General features: G+C 42.7%; 1 protein-coding gene across 1 annotated transcript in view; it reads left to right on the top strand.

Annotated features, from left to right (window-relative positions):
• Positions 1-10,771: 10,771 nt before the first annotated feature.
• ISX (intestine specific homeobox) overlaps positions 10,772-20,234 on the top strand; it is a 30,479-nt gene continuing 21,016 nt past the window's right edge. The window contains exons 1-2 of the mRNA XM_065665126.1: positions 10,772-10,943; positions 18,781-19,023. Coding sequence (XP_065521198.1) covers positions 10,772-10,943; positions 18,781-19,023 — 415 coding nt within the window. The remainder of the gene's footprint in view (positions 10,944-18,780; positions 19,024-20,234) is intronic.

A 20,234-nucleotide genomic window follows, 5' to 3' on the forward strand; every position in this document is an offset into this window, starting at 1 on the left:
AGAAAACCTGGAAATGGCAACCTGCATGTCACGGATAGAGCAACATGCACTTTAATCTGCTGCCAGCGTCCAGCAGAGGGAAGGGCTGTACCTAAAGCTAAAGGGAAATTATAGGGACTTTTCTTTTCCCCTAAATAAATAAAGACAGAAGAGATTTTTCATTTTAAAAAATGCTCTTTTTATAAATTTTGCAAAAGAGCACTGACAATCTGAATATGTTTTAATTTTTCAAAACATACTGCCATACCAATACAACTAAATAGAACATTTCAGCCAATTAGTTTTATTTTTGGCAACCTAAATTGTGAATAAGCTTCAGTATTCAGTCAGGAAGGAAACTCACTGCCCTCTTACGTTAACACTAATGTAGGCAGAGGACAGAGAACCTCCACTAGCTGCCCCTAACAGTGCTCACCCATCCTTGACCAGGTTTCTCTTTGGCTATGCAAGGGGGCTTCTTGGTGCTTTGTTTTGCCCATGTACAGCCCAGCTACACTTCTGTTGCCATGTGGTGGGGGTAAATTTTCATTTTCTCCCCAGAATGGGCCATGGAAACCTTTAGTGGATCAGAAAATAGCACTACTTTTGTAGCCCTTTTCAGTGCCTCACCAATGACTGGCAACAATAAACTCACCAAAGGAGGCTGAATGAGCTAGGAATAAACCGCAGAAAGGGTTTAATCTACCTAGCAGCTCCCGTCTGTCTCCTTCAGGGCTGAAAAATGCCCTTTCGTTCCTCTCAGAGAATGTCTGAACCAGGCAGACTTCACCTTCTACCTCCTCTTCCTCTTTCCAGGTCTGCAGTGGAGTGCTGACAGCCCCCCTGGTTTTAGTACCTACTTGGAGTTGTGGAGGACACAGACAGTAAACCAAAATGAGGAGAGGGAAGGGGCTTGAGGGCCAGGGCTGAGGAACAAAAAGTTCATGCAAATGAGTCTCTTTTCAGGTAATTCATCAGTCCTGCCTGTGAAACAGATCCTCCCACCATCTGCAGGAGTCTGACCATCTACAAGAGCTTTTAGGATGTCCTGACGCATCTGCCTCTTAATGTATGAGCAGAAGCACTCTCAAGTCTGGAATTGCCTTAGCTTTCCAGTACTTGACTCTGCAGGCTCAGCTAATAATGCTCTTTAGATGAACTTTTTGGAGTGTGATTTTAGGGATAAAAAGCAGAGAGTGCAGTTGAAGAGAGGCCAGGTTGGCACACAACTACAGAAAGGTTGTTTTCCTACTAAAAACCGCAAGGGGGAAAAAAGAAAAAGAGACAGCTATATAGCCCAAACAATTTTCACAGGCTGTGACAGCAGCACATCAGAAAATACAGAAGCATGTTTGAAATATCCATGGCTATAAAAACGCAGGATGGCTTCTTGCAGGACATTTATTTGAAGCGCATGCTACATTAGGTGCCTCCCAGGAGAATCAAACTAGGGCTTTTCTCACCCAAAGGCACAGGCAGCTTTAGCAGCTGGAGCTAACCTTTAGCTCGAGTGTGTGTGGTTTGTGGGTCAGACCATAGAAGGACTTGCAGTCAGCAGGCAAGAAGTGTGTATTTCACTGAAGCTGAAGTTCTTGTGCCACTACATGAGTGGAAATACCATGGCTCAGAGAGCAACTTAGAAGGAAAACCACCCAAAACATACTTTTGCCCTGTAATCAGACTAGTATGCAGCTCAACCCCCACAGCAGACCCCTACGTGCCCATGTAGCTTTAGAGCTGTCTTGCCTTTATCCAAAGCCTAAAGTGGACTTGCTGCTCCCCTCCAAAAATCCTGTAATTCCCAGAGGCAGGAGAGCCTCTCTCTACCCCTTCCTGTGCCACTTCAGCACCTGGCCTTTCTCTGGAGGGATGCCGCAAGGAAGCTTTTAATGGGCCCCTGTGGGATATCACAGAGAAGTCCAGGAGTGAGAAGGAACATCAGGCACATAATTCACGACCTGCCTCAGGCAGAAGGGGACAAACAACAACAGCGGCAGTGACAACAAAAAAGGTCTTCTCTCTAGAGTGGATTAATAGGAGCTCCCACTGGAGCCCATTAAACAAAACAAAATGCTGAAAGCCTAGGAATATTGTGCACTTCATCATTTTTCCAGTATCCCCAAGGAGAGGGCAGTAAAAGTTGCAATGCTACCAAAGTGAAGGAGCCTGGGAGAGAGCTGGCTTAGGAAAGGAGAGCAGTGAGAGATGAGAGAGGCTCATGTCTCCTCAGTAAGTGGATGAACGTCTCCTTTGTGTGCCTGCAGGTGATACTTTTCTTTCTCTAGTCTGTACACAGATACCTTGTGCTCTCCCAAGATTTTGCAGGGCCTCAGTGGACTTCTTGCTTGTTTTGCCATTCTGCCATCTGGCCAGCCTAACACGACTGTCCCTGGCGGAAGCTGAAATCTTGATGTATTGTCTAAATTTGGAAGTGACATTTTCCCCAGGTTTTGTAAGCAGAACTAATGAATAAGTACAGTACAATCTCTTTCACTCTTTCTTCATGGAATTTGACTTGAATTTAGCACTGATGAAGACTATGTGTTGACAGGACAGGTTGCAAGGATTTTTCCCAGTCTGCTCTGCTGATGTATCTTACTCCTGCTCTGTATCTTCTCCTGCTAGCAATACTTTTTTGTCTACTGCTCTCACTCGTCCATCAGCAAAGTTTATTCTCCTCTCGGGACCCCCTTTGTATGGCTCTGAGGATGCATCTTCATGCCCTCCTGCCGTTTCTGTTCTAGACCTAAGAGAAATTTGATAATACAAACCATCCCAGCTCCCAGCTTATCCTGAGATAATAGTTAAGTCTCATCAGGCAAGAGGCTGTTTGGCCCAGCAGGCCTGGATCAGGATCAATTCACTCCCTATTCTTTCTTGTATAAAAAGAGTTTGGGGTATTTGACAGGAAAATCATGAGTGATTGTCACGTTTCCCATTATTAATTTCTTTAAAACTGTGTCTAAGTGGTGGGAATTCTGAAGTTTAAAAAAGACAGGTCAACTCTCAGCTTCCCTTGTGCTTTCTAGAATAAGTCAACTGGAAAAAAAATGGCTTTAGTGACCAGCCTTTATCGATTTGTAATTTACTGGCTTTCTTTATAGATAGTGTGCTCTCTACAGCTTCCTGAGGAGGGGAAGTGAAAAGGGAGGCGCTGATTTCTTCCCACTGGTATCTATCCAGTGATAAGGCATGTGGGAATGGTTCAAAGATGTACTAGGGGAGGTTTAGGCTGGACATTAGGAAGCATTGGTTTACTGAGAGGGTGGTTGAATACTGCAACAGGCTTCCTGGTTGATGCCCCATGCCTGTCAGTGTTTAAGAGGCATTTGGAAAATGCCATTAATAACATGCTTTACTTGGTAAGCCCTGCGTTTTTCAGACAGTTGTGCTACATGATTGTTGTAGATCCCTTCCAACTGAAACAGTCCTATTCTGTTCTGTTCTGTTCCGCTCTGTGCTGTTCTGTTCTGTTCCGTTCCAATCACTTCTGTGATTCTTTCCTACCCTGCAAGCTGCAGACGCCCATATATGTAAAAACTCAAGGCTGTTCTCAGCTTGGGGCTTACTATGTCAAGTAACTGAAAGAGAATCTTTGCATGGAAATAAGGTGGATAAGAGTATCACTTCTTTGCATTCTGGTGCATTTCACCATGGAAATGACTCAAAGCGGAAAACAAGGATGTAGGACAATTTTCACTTCCCTTCCTGGCCTGTTGCAGCCCCAGTGTGCTGTCCCAAGAGACATGCTGCCCTCTCCTGCTTGGCTTTGAGAAGAAGAAATGGTTTATCGGTCATCATCTGATACTGGATCAGCCAGAACATTGAACTAATCACTGGTAACTAAAGCACTGTTTTAAAATACTGTTTGCAAAGCCTATCACATTAAGGGTGCTGACTGGTTAAAATCCATGCAGAGTGTAAGAGCCAGTTGGGATCTTTATGACACAGTATTGCTTTTTTCTTGTGGAAATCAGAATGGTTGTAGAGAAAGGTAAGGTTGGCAAACTTGTGTACACTGAAATCTGTGATTATTCCAGACAGATAAATGTCCTGTTATCCATGCAATATAGGATTTATTTATTCCCACATAAACTATCTCTGCAACAACTGCTTTCCAGGATGCCTCGCAGACTGCACTGCTGGATTTGAGAAAAATATCTATGGAACTGGAGGAAAAGCCTTTTAAAAAATGGGGTTGATAATTAACTACACCACGTCTTAATCGAGACAGGTAGCAGCCTTAGGAAAAGCATAAATAATATACTTCTGAATGGTTTCTGGCAAGCAGCTGATTTACCCATTACATCTAGGAGAGCTAGGTCCGTGCACTAGGTCAGTGGCAAACACATTTGTTCTGCAGACACAGAGCACTACACCACCAGGCTGGTGGTGTTTGGATTCACTATTACTTAAATAAATAAAAAAATATTGTTAAAATACTTCGAATTGTTTAAACTTGTTCCAATAGTTTTTTAAAAATTTGTTTTTCTGTGTTTGAGATTACTTCTTTGTTTAAAAATAAATAAACTATGGTGAAAATAAATAATTGAAAGTTCAGCAGCAACACAAAACGTTTTATTACGGTCAAAATGAAGCATTTTTGTTGAGCTGAGACTCATAAGCCTGAAGTTTTTTTGAGTCCTTGAGAGTTTGACTTTTTGTTCTGATTTGGAATAGTTGCATCTCTTTAAATCTCAAAAGACTCCCAGCATGAGAAAGCTACTTCTCATGAAACTGTACCTAGGAGGTAAATGACTCTAGACCAGTCTTCTCAAGAATGAGACAATATCTAGCAGCTCCATCCCATTAGAATAACATAAACATTTCCCATACAGACACTGATAGTCAGCTCAATCTCATTGACTTCTGCCTACTGCTAGGCTCACTTTGTTTGTGTGCACTTTTTCTCATAGAAGCACATTGAAAAAGCTGTCTACCAAAACAAAACAATCCAGAGCACACATTGTTAAGAGCACAGAACAAAGAAGGTCAGTCTTACACTCCCAATCTGTATTGCATGACCTATTTGATGGGTGTGGGTGGGTGTGTGTTTGACCACACTCTAGGCACCTAACTTCCAGATAATGAATATAAACTACTTCTTGAGACTTTCTCTGTTGAAAATGTAGAGAACAAGTGCCTCCTGAAGGAGGTTAGGAACACCTCTCAGACACTGACCTGAGGGTAGCTGGAGTTGCCCATGATTCTATGATTTGGAAGTGCTGTTCTGCTCCCCACTGGTGATTGAGACAGCTTGCCATGGCACTGTTCAAAAGATTATCTTCTGCTGGCCATCTCAACAATGGGAAATGCAGTGAAGGCCTAATTCTTTAATTGCAGATACCTTTACAAAACAACAGCAGTCCAGCATAGCACTAGTGATTCATTAAAGGATTCAGTGCCTTCTCGACATCTGGTGATGAAGAACCATTCTGGAACATGGAAAGTTCATTTTCATGTATCACTATGGACATTTATTCACCACCGAACTGCAACCTATTTGAAATGATGATCTAGAGGTCATGGACTTTCTGTTTTATTCTGTTACCAATTCCTGGAGCTTTTTTTATTTTTTCCTGGAGAAATGTTGTTATTTCTCTACATGCAGCCTCTGCAGCCTTCTTCAGCAGCTGGAGAGAGAATTGTTGTTCTTCCCATGTTTGCAAGGATGGGCTACGTTAAGCACATTCCTTCTTTATTTTAACTTTCCATCAGCTAAAGAGCAGACAGATCAAAGCCAGTTGATAGCCATGCCGGACAGTTCTCCATGGCAATTGCTGCTCAGAAGCCTGAATTGCTGTGAAAAGGACAACCTTTGATCTCTCCAGCCCTTCCCACATATAACAACTCCTGCTCTATTTGAAGCAAAGAGCTCCCCATCATGGATTAACTGAAGATTTTTGCTAGAAATATCTCTATGAAGGGCTTGAGGGGCCTGGCAGGAAAGAATAAGCATTATGAAATACAAGAATGGATTAAACTGAGGGTGAGGTTGCTAAAAAAAACACCTCCAGACTATGTAATCAGTGACCTGACTCAAACTGTTTTTGTGCTTCCTCTCTTGCAGTCCTGCTGCTGCTGCTGTTATTATTTTTTGCCCAGGAGAAATATCTTTCTGAGTCCATTTCACCTTGATGGATTATGATGCCATTTTAAATGTCAATTGATAATAATTGTGCCATTAAAAAAAAAAAAAAGTGTTATCAGTTTAAACCTACGGTGTCCCTTTTATTAATATTTCTAATATATGAGCTTGCTGAGAAATCTATGGAGACAGCAGGACTAATAAATCTGAGGCTAAAAGGACTCCAGAAGTTAGGATGTATAGGCTTTCTGCTAGATCATAGGCAGCTGTTGAACTTTGAGAAGAGCAGAGCAGCTCAGCTGTCACTGGGGAAGTTGTCAGAGTCCAGTAAGGCGTAAAGGATGGAAGACAAACATACAAGGACATGAGGCTCCAGAGGTAATGTGGGCAATTTGCAGCTGCATCGTCCCTGGCAGCTGCCAGTGCACCTATGCACCGATGCCTCTGACTGCCTGAGCTTGTAGACTTGCTCTGTACAGCTGATTGATCACAAGCCCATAGAGGAGAAGTGTTGTGAGCTGCAGGATTCATGCTGTGCATAAACATTGGACAGCTCTGACTCTGAGTCACATAAAGAAGTGGGAGTTCCTTAAACACCTTAAAACTTAAGGGTTTAAGATGTTTCAGAGATGCCGTGTGGGATATTGTCCCGTTATCATCTTTGTCGTCTTTACCCAGAGGAAGAGACCAGTGGGGCTGGAACGGTTGTGCTTCCCTACTAACAGCATAAATACAATTCTTCTTCAAGGCAATATAGGACAGAAAACTCCCAAGTATTGATCCCCAGTTGATTTCTAGTCCGTACATCCAGGATTCTTCACTTTCTGAAAGCACATCGTATTTTAATAACCATATTTTTAAAGGCTTTGTGGGCCTCTAGGTTTGCCTGGCACAAGCAGGGCGGGTTGAGAAAATCAACACAGCATGATTTTGTTCTAGACAGCTGCCTTCTGGTGTAAAGAGTTGCCTTCAGAGCTCAGCAAACCTAAAAGAAGATGTTTCCTGCCTCAAGGAATTTATAGACTAAATTGACAGGTAGCACAATAATTGTCATGAATGAGAGTCATCTGCATTTCCAGGTCAAGCATAAATGCAAAAATATCTCCAAAATAGCCTTCAAAATCCATCACATTAGAACTTGGCAGAAAAATAATTTCTTCATTCTTTGGTAATTTTAAAGTATATTATTTCTTGGTTTGAACATAAATAATTTGTTACATTTCAGCAACTCTATCATTTGAAAAAGGGGGTCAACTTAACTATTTTAATTGGCAAAATGTTCATTTGCATTTCAAGTTCTATTCTTTTGCCACTCATCTTTATTTTAACCTAATACAAAGCAAAGGAATTCAGTTATCCTAATAAAGTATTTTTTTTTTTAGTTTAATGAAATAGTATTTATCACTATTTTTCTATTTTTTTATTTAAAAATATTAAAATGTCCAAGTCTTTTGGTATTACTTAAACATTTTGATATCAAATCTACATTTTCTTCTGAAGAAATTTTTGTACACAAAACATGGGATTTATACACCGTTACACTGCTGCTTTCTAATCCCCTTTCAAGAGTTGTCACTTATTCATCCTGTTTCCTACTCTGGTGCTTGCTAGTTCTTTCTATATTGAACAAAAATATATTTCTAAGTTGGCATTGCTTTCAGTTACAATAAAAGGAACAATACAATAAGACAGAACAAAAATAAAGCCTTCACAAGGAAGCTTTCAAGTTGTAAATTTGCATGAGAGCATCTCATTTAAGCACACATAGAAAATCAACTTGTCCCTGCGAGCAGCAGGGAGTTTAAAGTTGCAGACTAAGACAGAATAGTTATACAAACAGGCACAATTTGATTTTGTGACATTGGACTACAGTGTTATCTCAGCAGGTACCTACCCAGAGTGAGTTGGTGGCAGTGAAGTTATGCAGCGCATACTCTGAATACAGATATACTTCAGTTTCACTTGGTACATGTTGTCAGTGTGATCATTGAATAAAGGTATTTCACCGAGATGAAAACTTGGAGTGTGCCTGTCTCACCCCTCTCTTCTTCAGAAATTTTCTAACGCAGAGGCTCATGTATTTCTTTGGAAGCTGGTGTGAGCGTTCATAGAGACATAACTGCCAAAAGGCTGCGTTTCTTCCTTTCAAAATGGTGTGTATGTAACTCGGCTAAAACAGAGCTGGAGCAAAGAGGAAAGACAGGAAGTATGGTTTTTCCCCTGAGATGCTTTAGGCTAATTTACCCAGTCAGTGACCTCCAAAGATATAAGGCCTCTCATAAGGGGTGTGGGACCTGTCAGACTTTCCCCGTGAAATCCTCCTCCCCCTACAGCAAAAATTAGCTCCTTGAACACAAAGAGACTTTAATAGCAAATCAAAGCCAAACATTTCCACAGCAGTAGAAAGTGTATCCCTTCTTGGCCTTCACTTGGCAACTGGAACAGAAAAATCTATGGGCTTCACTCCTTCACCTACATAGAGCCTTTGGAAAAATGAACAGCAGGGGAGGCTTAAACAGAGGCTCCAAGTCCCTTGAGGTGGTTGCCCTGTGCCTGGAAGCTTCCTTTAAATAAATGGTAGCACAGTAAAATCAGAGAGTTCAGACAGTTTCATATGTGCTGAATTAATACACTGAAGGCTGGATGTACAGCTCACGGTATCTGGGAAGTATGGTTGGAAGGCACTGCTCTATGTAAAGCTGGTAAAAGCAAGAAGAGTGGCCCGTTTTTAGTGCTTTAGGCAAGCTGAGTAGGGAAAGTAAGGCATTTGTAAAAGAATGCACCAGGTTTTTCCTTGTGCTTTCCCATGGGTCTTGAATCAGAAATCATGAGGAAAAAGGGCAACCCTGTCATTAAATAAACAGTTTTCATGCAGGGTGTAGATTCAGAGCATCTTTCCTTCCATTCCTTCTCCATACAGATGACACACTCACCTCTTCTCAGCCCATAAAATTACCCACTCTAGGGGAAGACATCCCTCTTTGTGTCCCCAGCCAGAGTTGCAGGCACTGGCAGAAAAGCAGCAGAGGATGGCTTGCCTAGAACAGCATCCCCCTATGTGTACCAATTGAAACGGCAAGGTGTCCTCTGCTTACGCAGAGGGCCACAAAGCCCTTTTGCACCCACACAACAGCTGCCACCTCATCACAGAACCAGGGAGGCATGAGATCCTCCTTTACACAGCCAGCTCCACTGAGCCACCAGGCAGAGGGATGAAAAGGGAACAAAGAAAAGCACTTCCCACTCTCTATCCCATGCATTTCGGCAGTGTGAAAGACACTCTCTTGTCTACCCTGTTATCTGGGGAGAAGCTTGACTAATAAAATCAGACAATTAAATATTCTTCATCACCACTGGCTGCACCATTTTTTACCCCTTTCATTGTTCTTTTCCCACCACCCCCACCGCTTTACCAGTATCTTGAATCTGGAATAAGGCGAAAGCCTTTCATCTTATCAGGTGTGGTTTATTGCCCCCTGGTTACACAGTAATTTTAGTCTCCGCTCCTTGGAGAGGTCATATGATGGGATATCAGCACAAGAATTGTCAGTTCATTGGACAAATAAGGCAGGGCCTGCCAATACAATTATAAGAGCCCGATAAGGAGGACACAGAGAAGAACCAGCAGGAGAGGGAGACACAACCATAGCAATTTAAAAGGTGAGGGGCAATCCCAGAAGAAGGCAAGAAATGCCAGTGGGGGCAGGGAAAGGGAAGGAACGGGAGAGTATCTAACCACACATTCTCCCCAGAATAAGAATTAACAAGACAGAAAAGGCTCAGGAAAGGAATCATTGGCATTCATTCTCATTATCCAGGAAATCTTCTCCCCTTCAGTGGATGCCAGACTGGGAGACACAAGCAACTGGTGGGATAATTACCAAGCTGGCTTCCCTCATAGCTCAGAAGGGAAAGGAAAAAATGTTTTATCTTTAGGATTATAGGTGGGGGGCAGAGGGCACTAATTCCTATTCCTAAGCATGTTGCAGGGGCCATCGCTTTTTCTCTTGTGACTGATAAGATGGGGTGATGTTGAAAAGCACCTGTTTGGAAAGTTCAAAGGGTTTCCAAAGTAGAAGAAAAGAGAATCTGAAGTAAAGCTGGTGGGTGGGGGACATAGCTGAAGGATAACCTGGGAATTGCTAGTGAGGGAGGTTTCTCTCTTGTATGCAAGAGAAGTTCACAAGGTTTCTCTCTTACTAGTAAACACACAAGGGATAAGTATTCATCCTGCTGGTTAACTCTGTAATAGTACAAATCCAATGGGCTTGCCAAAGATTTCAGCCTGAAAGCAGAAAAGGAGGATATCTGCCCCACCAACAGGATTTACCAACAAGAAGCAATCCTTCCCAGAGCATTTTCCACCTGGGTCTGTGAGGAGCACACATCTTCCCAGGAGGTTCGGAGCTCTGTAATCTGCACTGGCTGGGAGATGCTGGGCAGTGGGTAGGATGGGCAAGACTTTACACCCCCACTTGTAATGCTGTCTTCCCCAGACACAGAAGCGTATGTCTTGGTCCCAAGCTATCAGCAGAGAGGAGCAGGCGCATGTGCTCGCTCTGAGTGGCCTTTGTTTTATCTCCGAGTGCTGCTGCAGGTCGACTGGGCACGGGTGAAGAGAGACAGGCATATGCGTCTTGGGGCTCACCAAGAGCCAGGAGAACAGGAGAGCACTCTCTGCCCCATAGCCACTTTGGCAACAAGATGACAGACCCGCAGGGGTGTGCTGGCCAGGGGAAGCCCAGCCTGTCCTTTTCCATAGAGGAGATCTTAAAGAAACCTTCTGCCAGCACTGCCCTAACCAGTGAAACCAGGAACAGAAGTAGCTACGCAGAGAGACCACCAGCCCTAAAAGCAGTGTCACCACTGGCCTTTGGTAAGTACCAATTATAACACTTAATGAAAATGCTCCTTTCTTTTTACCCCCTGGAGCTATCACATTTGATTCAAGGAGGCGTAACTAGATGATCTTAAGGTCCCTTCCAACCCAAACCATTCTGTGATTCTATGATTATGTAGAATTTTTATTCTTTAGCTTTTGCAGTAATCTAGGATTTCCCGAATCGGGTACAAATCATTAATTGTATATACAGAAATGATCCTTAAAAAATAATTTGCTTTCAACCTTGCAGTAGACTGGGCTCTGTTCCCAGGCTTTGGTGGGATTTTATACATTATGAAGTCCCAGTGTCATTGGAGAGGTGGGTATGCAACTTGAACAGTTACTGCAGGTAGCTCTCTTCAATAACAGTGAGAATTGCTTATAGGAAATAAATACAACATAATCCCAATGTCTTTCCCTTTAAAAAACAACATTCTTGATATTAAAAGAAAAAAATCCCCTGTCATAAGGAAAGACGGCCATTCAAATTCAGGAAGTTACCTAAAACTGCTGAAACATATTGAAGTTGTTGCAGTTTCACTTAAATCAAGAGCTGACTGTTGTCTGGAATTACAGCCGAATCTCTCATTAGTACCATTCTCTGATAAATTCGACTAGTCATCCTCAAGCAGGAGAAATGGCCTGCAAAGGTAATGGTAGCTAAGGAGTGTTAGAACTCAATTGCTGGAACAAGAAAAGAGAAAGCATTTGTGTTTAATCATTTCTCCTTATCATCAGGGACACCAGGTTTTTTCATGAACTAAAGAAAGCCAGCTAGTAGAAAACTAGCATGACTTCAATCTTTGTAAACCAGCAGTGCATTAGCCTTTTTAACTTCAGTTTCCTCAGTTTAGTTACTTTGGCCTTCAGTGAACTTTTACCCCCCAGAAATTCTCTCTTTTATTTTCCTTAAACAAAGACCAACGGCCAGAACTTTCAGGATTTAGTATTCCTTCTTTTTTAATTTACATCATCCATGAAATGGAGATGTTTTAAGCATACAAACACATCCACTTAACTGGAAAATGACCTGTAGTTTTGACAGAAAAGTTTCACTCACCTCTCGCTCAACTGCTTTTAACAAAGGTTAAGGCTCCACTTCAGTTTTTGTAACACACAGACATTCTTTCATGGTTCAGGACCCCATTTTGCAGGACACCAGATGAATCACCCAGCAGTAAGGGAGCGACTTTTTCCAAAACCCTGGCAGCTCAAGTGATCATTGTTTATTTGCATAGCTTCAGCTCTTTTTATGTCCATAAGTGGATACTGACCTGGACTAGAAAGAAAACAAGACCTAAATCGGAAGGGAAACTACAATGAAGTGAACATCTCACTACTGTAATGTTAGTCACCAGTCCCACTAATGCTGCCTCTCAGCCATGCTTTGCACAAGATTTGCCCTTTCTTGTTCAGCTCTGACACAGGGTAATTTCATTCACTCTGCACAGAGTTTGTTTCCTAACCGTGGGGCAGAGCCAGCCCACAAGACACCTCACAGCTGTGGGAGCCCCAAGCACGGGGCTGAGTACACAACCGCTGCCTTTGTGCTGGCGCCTGTGGCTTTCCACAGAAACCTATGTGTGGAGAAGAAGGATAGCATGCTGCTGAATTTTCACAGAACCACAGGATAACTGAGGTTGAATGGGACCTCTTAAGGTCGTGTGGAAGTCCAGCCTGCTGCTGAAAGAAAGGACAGCTTCAAAGACAGACAAGGTTGTCTATCTTTGAAGCTGCCAGAAGCTGCCACGGTGAGCATTGCTTGGCTGTTTCACTACTGGTACTGTTGGAGGACTACAGCATTTAGAGGCCCCCTAAAGCTGACAGTGCAGATTGGACTGGAACAACAGCAGGCCCAGGTCGTGTTTTAAATATGGCCCTGAAACAAGTAAGAGCTTGGTAGTTTGTAGGGGTGGACAACATATTATGCTCGCTGGAGCAAGTATAATGGGGCTTGAGTGCCAAAGGAGCTCAGGTGCTACATTGCGAAGGGGGGGAAATGCTGGCGTGAGCTCCATGGGAGTGAGATTTTGTGAACTGAAAGTCCTTTCCAGAGGGCAGTTTCTGTGCCACTGGATCCAAAGTGAGACAGGTAATACCACTGAAAATTAAGTCAGTGCTGTTCATAACATGGACCATAGAACTGCATTTTAACAGCATGAAACTCTTCTCTGGGAACAGAGAAGCGTGTCAGAGACAGGACCTTTTTATATTAAGTCTGTTTTGCGATCAATATGTTGAAGCCCTATTTTGTTATATGCCTCAGCTAAGCGTGCTGCTCCAAGTGCAAGGTCTGACAAATCTGTATGCAGGACATGATGGGTTCCTAGGACTGCATTACTGCACTGCCAGTACTGTCTCATCCCAAATTGCTCCACCTGAGAATACAGTCAGTTTTTCACCTTGAAAGCAATGCAGGCAGAAAAGCCAGGCCTTGCCATTGACTTCACTTCATCACCTAGCCAAGAGAGAGACTATAGCTGTAGCAAGACAGTATAGTAACTCTTTTCTCCCCTGCTAGAAAGCAAGGTTGGATTAATACACTTAAGGCAATGTAAAATGTTAACTTATAAAAATAGTAGATTCATTTCGCTGTCACTGGAGCTGAGCAAACAGGGAAGCTGTAGAGATATTCCAGACTGTTGTTGTACCTTGCTTTTGCAATTCATCAAAGGTGTTTAAAAAAAAAATGAAAATAAATCTTTTTCACTGTTGGTTTCTCACTAACACCAAATTGATACTTAGGCTCATTACCCTTTGCTTTCCCAGCAGAACTGCCAATTTTTGCAGATAAGGTTTATTTATTTCAGAAGTGCAATACCCTATGCTGTACATCTTGGGATAATTGCTGTATTTCATCAGTCATTCAACTTCATGCCATATAACTGCCATTAAACAAGTTGTGTAAATAGTCAGCTATATCTAATTTGCCTCAGTGCTGGCCAAGGTCAGGGCACTGAAATGCGCAAGGGAACTTATTGGAAATTCCAGGAGGGGACACACATCCAGCTCCATTCCCAGAACAGTTCAGCACTGTTCAGCAAAGAAGGAAGTATTACAGGTCAGACCTGAGTTATACCTTACTATGGATTTTAAGAACATTTCCCATATCCCATATGGTATGTATCTGAACCAAGCCATGAGCCATATGAGAGCAAACTGGCACCACACACATACTCATGGCTACCAAAAGGTAAATACCAAGGCCAGAAATTATCGTCCACCTCATCTGCTAATCTAGGCAGCTTAGGTACTGAGGTCACACTTGTCTAAATCTAGAATTAAGAGCTGAGTAGATGGGTAGTATCAGAGAACCAGAAGATGCAGAATGTCAGAAATTAGGGACACAAAGTTTGCCCTGGAGTAATTTCTCAAGAAAACCTGGAAGTGCTAGATGAGGTGACTTCTAGAGGTTGCTTCTAACCTAAATTATTCTGTGATTCTTTAACAAAAAGGATGTTGTGATGTACAGTTGCAGCCTCTCATGGAAAGCTGGGGCAGGGCTCGATGATGTATGAGAAGATCTCTGGGCCTGACTTTGAAGTTCACAGGTGTTTCTGAGTGTAATTCCAGTGGGACGTGGAATAAGGCGTGTGCAGGCTTCCCAGGAGTGTGTGATTTTCCAGTGTTAGTGAGTTTACTGCACACAAACACAACTATTGGGTGGCCTGAAACTGCATCTGTTGATCTGACATCTACTGAAAGATTCTTACTAAGTTAAAAAAGGAACAGTGAACAAGAAGACATTTTAGTATTCAGTCTATACTTTCCATCTCTTCTTTTTGTCACAAGGCCTCAAAAGGGTAACCATGGCCTTTGCAAGTGACACAAATAAGCATCCACCAAGTGCTGATCTCCTCCCTAGTGCCCAATCTTTCATTTTAAACAAAGAAGACTAGGAGGCTTATTTCAGAAGAAATCCTTCTTCTGAAATCCCTAGGAACTTGATTTCAATGTGCTTGAAAGTACATCTGAAATAATTGTTCATTACTTCAGCACCAGTGAAGTTCCACCAGCAGGAGGTTCTTTATCAAGTCAAGGAGAGTTTGGGATGAGTATGTTACACCTCGGAAATTAATAGTAACAGCAGTAACAGATACAGCAGTTTCGCCATTCTGCCTGTATTATGCTCCATGATGTTAAGGACATGTAAATTAATAGGAATACAACTGCTGCTTCACACACGAATGTCAATATGGTGATTGTTTACTTCACCCATAGCAACACTCCACCCAGCTTTATTGCAAAAGAGGAAACAAGCTGAAGGAATAAAACTGAACAGATACCACCTGGCCAATATCACCAGTTCACCCCACCTATTACAAGGCAAAACAATCCACCGTGAAAAAGAGGTATAGAAGCAAGCGAAAAACAGCAAAGTAAAAAGGTGCTTGCATATCTCAGTGGCAGACTTCTCTGTTCACAGCCGTGGTAAGATCCTAAAGTCATAAGCCCTATGCCTACAACAGTTCTTCCTCTCCAGTGATTAGACAGAAAGGCTTAAATGGAACTCAGGCCATCTGAAATAACCTCCCACTTCCAAAAGGAAATCTTACTATCTTGCAAGAAATTTCCCATCCTTTCTTGCGCAATTGAAAGTTAAACTAAAAAGACCATTTTGAGCCACAAGTCAAAGTAATTTCTGTGCATGATAATAAAAAGTGTCTCATGTTGTGCCAGGCTGAAATGTCATAGCCATCCCTGAAAAAAAGAAAGAAAATAAAAGGGAAGGGAAGGGAAGGGAAGGGAAGGGAAGGGAAGGGAAGGGAAGGGAAGGGAAGGGAAGGGAAGGGAAGGGAAGGGAAGGGAAGGGAAGGGAAGGGAAGGGAAGGGAAGGGAAGGGAAGTAGAGGAAAAGAAAAGAACTGCATTAATTGGAGGAAATTTTACCCCATGCCAATTTGTAGGTATTTTTCATAGCTCTCTGCTGGAGTCACATGAATATGCACTAAAAAATACTGGCTGGCCTGAAGAGTTATCACTTCAGACAGTCTCCTTGCTTGTTCAGGACAACAAGCACCAGAGAAGGTTGCAATGCAAACAGGACTAGACTTTAGGGCTCCTAAGTCTCAGATATGTGCTTTAAACTCAATATCATCTACCTTTAATTTTATCCTCCAGAAAACTTCTTGATCTTTTCTGACTGTCTTTAGGGTTCATAGCATTCTAATTTACTGCTTCTATCTCAAACAACCGATCCTCCCACTCCTTTTCACCAGTTCACAGTGACATTGGTATTTTCCCATCTGCCGAGGACAGTCTTCCATTCCCTCCCGGTTTTCTCATCTTCAGTCTATAATTATTCTATCCATGCACACACAAAAGTTGTGCTCATCACTGGGGTATGTAAGCATTTCAGAAAAAAAATCAGAGGGAGGAAAGTTGTGTATGAAGGATGAAGATACGTGAAAAGTCTTCTATAATTTAGGAAATGGCAGTGTCATTCTCAGAAAGCTTTAATCACTGCTCATAAGAGCACCTTGCTCAGGTACTGTTAAGTTCTTCATTACTGTAGGATATAAGCACCACTGATTCTGTAGCATACCGATTTTCTCAGCATCACATCTAGCAAAGGAGTGCATCTAGTCCTCAATTTAGGGATGGGGGATTGAGATATAAAAACCTATGCCAACACTAATATTCTCTGAGTTCTTAAATAAATCATTTAACACCAGCCATGAGCCAGTGACCACTGCCAGGTCTATCCCTCTCCTTCCACAAATATTTTTCAAAACCTCACCTGTTTTCTTACCAGAAAACTCAAACCTAGTTGATCCAAAAGGAATTAAATTAACCTCATTTTGCACAATATGCCTCAAACACAGAGGTGAACCTCACACCAGGTTTTTAAGGTTCTCAGGCAATTGTGTTTAGAAGTTTGCCCAAAGATTGGTGATAATTTGAAAAGATAACATTTGAACAGTCATCCTTTATTGACATGAGTCATTGACTAATTTCCAGTGCTCTTGTAACTGCATTTTCTTCATGTCACTGTCAGCCCTCTGTAAAATTCCTCTTGTGTGGGCTTTCACTGAGGGCAAAAAGGGGCACTATTGTCTCCGGATGTTATAATTGTCATTGCTCCAAGGCTAGTTACAAATAAAACTGTTATTTGTTCAGAAAATAAAGCTCTTGACAAGTCTAAAAAGTTTGATGCTTTGCCAATACACCAGAAGAAAAATATGTACTGAAATAACGGACTTTCTTCCAGTATAACCTGTTGGGGTTCATGCATGCTTCTATTTAGATATGAGAGGGGAACAGCCACAGATGCTGCAAACCCCAGAACCTAGGTATGGGTAACTGCTCAATAAAAAGATGTTTGCAGTCCATTACTGCATTAAAATTTTAAAGTTCTTTGGTGGTAACAGCAGCCAAACCTGTGCTGTCACATTCACTTCAGTGTTATGTTAACCATGGAGCCTAATGGGTCCATTATGTTTATGTGTTGCCTCTCCCTCTGCCTTTCCCAGCAAAGAAATCCAGGCATGGCAGAAGACTAGATCAAATTCTAGGTTTTCCATTAAAACAGCACACACCCAGTTATCTTCTCTCTGAAGAGACAAGCCTTGATTGCATCTATCAAGGGCAGCACATAAAGCACTAGGAACCAGGGATTATGGTAAGGCTTTAGTGTAGAAGAGATGGGGTAAAAGAGTGGGAGTATTTGGTCTAGCATCCTCTCTTGGGATACTAACAGCCACTGATAGACCCAGCCTGAACAATGAGGCTTCCCAGCATGTTATACTTCAGTGTATGTCTTTTCAAGCTCCGCTTACTCTTAAAGAAAGGTAAGGACTCACTACATCCACAAGGGCAGAAAACTAATCTGAAAGATATTTGCAGTACCCCTGTACACACAGAGATGATAGTGTTTGTAATGAGGCAGAAGAAAGATTATGGCTTCTGTGACCAATTTCATCACCAAGCAGTGACAGAAGTCCTAGCACATGTCACCACTGGCTACTACTGAGGTTACCTTCAGCTCCCATGGCGACTGTTTGTAGTGCCCATGCTCAAATCTAAGATAACCATATGGCTGCACTTCCTGAAAATGGGCCAATATGCACTTCTCTTATGTTTGTCCTGTCAACAAGAGCATGCAGGGGATTTCATGAAGATGAGTTGGCTGTCAGTACCTTGCTAGATATCACCAGTGTCACCTGTCACAAAGGCAGATGGATAATGTTGACAGCATGGGCAAAGGCTGTTTTTAGAATTATCCAATGCATAAATCTGAGAGGCAGGCAGACCAGATGTAGAAGAAAGGACAAATGGACCTAAATCAGGGAAGACAATGACCTTTAGCTTATTCTGGCTCATTTTCCTGTAGGGTAGATGTACCTACAGGGAAATTTAAGAAAGGAACAATTTTTAAAAGCATGTGACATAGAGCAAATTCCATAGTGATCTTGCTGACAGATTTTCAGAGCACTCCACATCTACTGCGCTTCTGAGTTGTTAGAAAAGTCAGCCACTGATTTGGGTACCGACAGGGAAGCTGATCTTTCTTGACATTGGGTGTGCCTCCTTACTTCTACAGTCCCTTCTTGAAAATATTCCACAAGGACCATTGAAAGTTTTAAGGTGGAAGGAAGCAGAGAACAGGCTGGATTTTGGGGTCAAATTCACCAGGATCATGCCTCTGCAACATGGGTTTATCTTCGCATTGATGCATAGCACGGAAAGATTAAGGCCATTTTAAAAATTATCAGGTTTGAATGCTAAAGTATTTAGCCCACATCCATGCTTCTATTTTTTCACACAAATTGGAAGATGCTCTGAACAATGGCTGGTTTATTCAAAGCTATTTTGTGCTATGTCCTCCACAGATTCCAGCAGCGGGAGTCAGTTAGACTGTGACTTATATTCAGCCAAAATGCTTCTCCCTGACATGTGTGCTACACCCATAGCCAGGGCAAAGAACACGCAGGCAGCTCACTGCAGAAGACCTACTGACAGCCCAGCTTCCCTCCTGGGTGAGGATACACGACATCAACACCTGGAAGGCAAAAGAAAACACGAGGAAGAGGAAGAACAGATATGTGATTTTCCGGTGGACCATCCACTTCATGGTTAGTGTTTCTACATCCAAACTTTCTCCCAGAGTACCCAAAACCACAGCTGCTATCTTACAGTGATGTACATGGCAATACCTAGTAACAGACGTCACAAATATGGCTGAGTCACAGGGATGATTCTTCAGTGTTGCCATCGAAAACATGGAGACTCACCCTTTGAGCTAAAGATCAAGATCTGGCCTGCCAACCCTACCAATTTTAATGATAGAACTACTCGGGGTGTTTATTGCCCTTCTAGTTGGGGTGGCAATCTACAGAGTTACCATGTTCAGCAGCGTCTCTTCCCAGGTTGTGCAATGCCCATTTCCTGACAAATGGGCATTGCACAACGCGGGGAACAAGGCTACTGAACATGACAAATCAGCTCCATGTGTTCCATACACCTTGGACCCACTGCGCAGGTGATGAGGTCATCAGCATGCACACAGGCAAACTGTCCGTGTGCAATAGGTCTGGCATGCAGGATGGGCCAGGCATAATTTTCAAGCCTGGCTATGTTGGCAGGTCTGGTAATTTCATTAGTTGTGAGCAGTGGTGAACAGCAGTATATCTCTTAACCAAAGAAAAGGGCAATACAAATATATTTTGCCAATCTGTTACACAGAGGCTTTAAACTAAGCAGGGTGCATGGTACCTGAACAAGACAAGTTCCTAACAGACAGACTGCAGTTTATTAGGAGCTTGTGGCAAAAAGTAGAATCATAGAATCATAGAATAGTTAGGGTTGGAAAGGACCTCAAGATCATCTAGTTCCAACCCCCCTGCCATGGGCAGGGACACCTCACACTAAACCATCCCACCCAAGGCTTCGTCCAACCTGGCCTTGAACACCGCCAGGTATGGAGCACTCACAACCTCCCTGGGCAACCCATTCCAGTGCCTCACCACCTTAACAGTAAAGAACTTCCTCCTTATATCCAATCTAAACTTCCCCTGTTTAAGTTTGAACCCATTACACCTTGTCCTGTCACTACAGGCCCTGATGAAGAGTCCCTCCCCAGCATCCCTATAGGCCCCCTTCAGATACTGGAAGGCTGCTACGAGGTCCCCACGCAGCCTTCTCTTCTCCAGGCTGAACAGCCCCAACTTTCTCAGCCTGTCTTCATACGGGAGGTGCTCCAGTCCCCTGATCATCCTCGTGGCCCTCCTCTGGACTTGCTCCAGCAGTTCCATGTCTTTTTTATGTTGAGGACACCAGAACTGCA

This window comes from Lathamus discolor, chromosome 1 (assembly GCF_037157495.1).
Source record: "Lathamus discolor isolate bLatDis1 chromosome 1, bLatDis1.hap1, whole genome shotgun sequence".
Taxonomy (NCBI): Eukaryota; Metazoa; Chordata; class Aves; order Psittaciformes; family Psittacidae; genus Lathamus; species Lathamus discolor.